General features: G+C 36.6%; 1 protein-coding gene across 1 annotated transcript; it reads right to left on the reverse strand.

Moving 5' to 3' along the window:
* Positions 1-1,002: 1,002 nt before the first annotated feature.
* Positions 1,003-1,983, reverse strand: LOC132316712 (uncharacterized mitochondrial protein AtMg00810-like). The gene has a single exon (XM_059767054.1). It carries the CDS (start codon positions 1,981-1,983, stop codon positions 1,003-1,005), a length of 981 nt encoding a protein of 326 aa, XP_059623037.1.
* Positions 1,984-3,630: the final 1,647 nt, after the last annotated feature.

Genomic DNA, 3,630 nt, shown 5'->3' on the forward strand with positions numbered 1-3,630 from the left:
GAAAAAGGCTTCATATGGCCTTTAACTAGCACCTTGGGCATGGTATAGTGAGATTGATGCTTACCTCAATAACAAAGGATTTCAAATGAGCAAAAGTGAAACAACATTGTACTTCATGGTACAAGATAAAACCGGTATTCTTATTATTTATCTTTGTGTTGATGATACGAGAAACACTTCTGGTTATGCATTCTCTTTTAATTCGGGTGTATTTTCGTGGGCATCTAAGAAGCAAAAAATTGTGGCATGATTGAAAATAATTCAGCATCATTGGTAACTTCACAAGTAATATAGCTAAGAAGAATTTTAGAAGATGTTGATGAGAAGCATGGAGAAGCTCCAATTTTGTGACAACAAATCCATTATTGCTATGACAATGAATCAGTCTTTCAAAGCCACACAAGGAATATTTCCAACAAGCATCACTTTATTAAAGTAGAGGCCGTGGATGAGAAGATTCAACTCAAATATTGCAAGACCAAAGACCAAGTTGCAGGTATCTTCACCAAATTACTTCCAAGAGATAAATTTGAATACTTAAAAGAATTGTTGGGTGTCACAAAATGGCATTAAGGGAGAATGTTAAAATTAAACTGTAATGCCATGTTTGTTATGTCTATTAGTGTGCGTGTAACAAGTGTGTGGTTAAAAGATGGGTTTTTGGGAAAGCAAAATAAATCAGTCAAATGGTGTAGAATAAAATATTGTATACATGCAAAACAAAACAAAAGTAACTTGGTAAAATTGGCGTACTCAATTTGAGAGCCTGACTATTATTATATACAAGCGGAAAATTACAAATATGGAAAAGAGAATAAAATCAAATCAAAATAAATCAAATAAAATCAAATCAGAATAAAAATAAAATCCCTAAAAATTAGCCTATATTGAAGACCCAATAAATCTGCCATAATCGTTGAGTCAACTTATAGATAAGATTTCTAACACTCCCCCTCAAGCTGGAGCAAATATGTTGACTAAGCCCAGCTTGACGATGGATGACTAGAGAAGAGAAGGCCCAACAGACTTTGTGAACACATCTGCAGTCTGTTCTGAAGAAGGAACAAAAATAGGATTAATGATACCCGATCGAACCTTCTCTCGAATAAAGTGAATGTCTACCTCAATATGTTTCGACCTTTCATGTAAAACAGAATCAGAAGCAAGCATAATGGCTGATTTATTGTCACAAAACAGCTTTGAAGAACCTTTCTGTACAAAACCCAACTCTCCCAAAATTGATTGAAGCCAAAGGAGCTCACAAGTACCTTGAGCCATAGCTCGGTATTCAGCTTCAGCAGAGGATCTAAAAACAACAGCCTGCTTCTTACTCTTCCATGATATGAGATGATTACCATAGAAAGTACAGAAGCCAGTGGTAGAACATCTATCTGTCTTACATCCAGCATAGTCTGCATCAATAAAGCATGAGAGTCCAGACTGATTTCCTGAGGCATAGAAAAGACCAAGACCAGGGCACGACTTAAGGTAACTCAAAATATGGTAGACTGCATCCATATGAGCTAAGCGAGGGGCATGCATGAATTGACTAATCACACTAACAACAAATGTCAAATCGGGCATTGTATTAGTCAAGTAGATAAGACGACCTACTAAACGTTGATACACGGATGGATCTGGAAGTAATTCCCTTAACTCAACAGAGAGTTTAAGATTGGGGTCCATAGGAATGGAAGCGGGTTGACACCCAAGCATGCTAGTATCTTGAAGAAGATCCAAAACATATTTTCTTTGAGATAAAGAAATTCCACGACGGGATCTAGCAACCTCAATTCGAAGAAAATATTGAAGAGGACCTAAGTCCTTCACATCAAAGGACTTTTGAAGATGAAGTTTCGCCTGAGCAATCCCTAAAACATCATCACCTGTGATAATGATATCATCCACATATACCAATAACATAATGCAACGACCATCAGAGCGACGTCGAATAAAACAAGTATGGTCTGAGTGGCAGCGCATGATAAGCGCCGAATTTTGCATATTCAAGCGCCCTAAATTGCATTAGTTAAGTCCATTATTTGATTTTATTATGTAGATTATCTTCATTTGTGCATTTTTGTTTATTTTTAGGTTTATTGGCTTAAAAGAAGCAAGAATGATGTTTTGTTGAAATTTGAATGCAAAGGCACAATGCTGAAGCTTGGCAGCAGTGGAACCTGACTTTTGTTGCCATTTTTGACCTAGAAATCTTAAGAACTGGACTTCCATCATAACATAAAAGATTTAGATCTCTGAATTAGCTTTCTAAATCTTCAAACGGTTTGTCATTCGGAGCTCAGAGCAGAGAGTTATGGCCTTCTTACCAGAGATGCGCAGAACTGCCTGGCAGCAATGAAATTCTGCCTTGATCTTCATTTTCTACCAATCATCCTTGAGAATTGGATCTCTCCCAAAAAATGAAGTATTTAAAGCTCTGAATCAGATCTCTAAATCTTTAAACAGTTCGTCATTCGGAGTTCAGAGTACAAAGTTATGCCCGTTTTACCAAAGTAGGTCCGGGCGGAGCAAGGCAAGAATGTAGCATTCTGCTCCAATTTCGAGTGCTCGAGCCCTTATTTCAAGTGCTCGAAATTAGGGCAAAATTGCATCCGGAAATGGCTCATTTTCAGCCACTTGCATCTTGGGTTCCTCAATTCTAATTTCCCTCTTTAATGGTTGATTGGAGATGTTGGTTGGTGGGGGTTTTTAGAGGTTTATCTCTAGAAGATAAGAGAGGGAGGCCACACATATCATTAAGATTCATTCTTATAAGATAGAGGAGGGAGAAGAGAGCAAAAGAGGTGTGTTCTTGAAGCAAAGGAAGGAGCACGAAAATGAAGTCTTTCTTCAAGCTTCCTCCTTCCTCTAGTGCATCAATGGGTAACTAAACCTCTTCTAGGGAGGTGATAAAGCCTCCCCTTTTGTTCATGTTCTAGATTAGGTTCTATTTTGGGGATTATAATGTATAAACTTTGGTCTTTTCATAGTTTAAGAGCTTATTACTTCTTGTAATGAATATTCATGTTTAAATGATTGATGTGAGTTATTTAGCTTGTCTTGATGATTCTTATATTAGTCTTATTGCTTTTATTTTCATAGTGACAATGAAGATATTAACTATGAATGGTTTTCAAGGCATGTTGATTTTGAAACTTGATATTCCATTGCTTAGGTACCTCCTTTGATGGACTATATTTGATTATTACCTTCATGTGCTTCATCATTTGATTGAATGCTTGATGGTCTTTTGCTTAAGTTAATGTATTTGATACTACACCCTAGTCTAGGTAGTCCAAATGTGTTGTCTTTTGATAGACCATTCTTGTTTTAATCTCATGAACTTTTTATTGGTTATGAAGCAACTATGTGTTGCTACATAATTCTTGATCATTGCTTATATAGTGTTTATCCCCAATTTAGTCTTGATTTAGCATGTATTTAGGGCGTAGGTGGATTCACTTCCCTAGTTTCCCTTTTTATTATCTCTAACTCTCATTTACTAGCACTATTGTTTTATGCACATTTGAATTCCTAGTTTAGTGACAAACAAAACAAACCCTCTATGAACACCCCTTATCACTCTAAAATGACTCTAGACACTTAGGTTGCCATAGATTAGCGCAGTCC

The sequence above is a fragment of the Cornus florida genome, unplaced genomic scaffold (assembly GCF_030987335.1).
Source record: "Cornus florida cultivar Cherokee Brave unplaced genomic scaffold, ASM3098733v1 CherokeeBrave_3.0.0_Hap2_Chr07, whole genome shotgun sequence".
NCBI lineage: Eukaryota > Viridiplantae > Streptophyta > Magnoliopsida > Cornales > Cornaceae > Cornus > Cornus florida.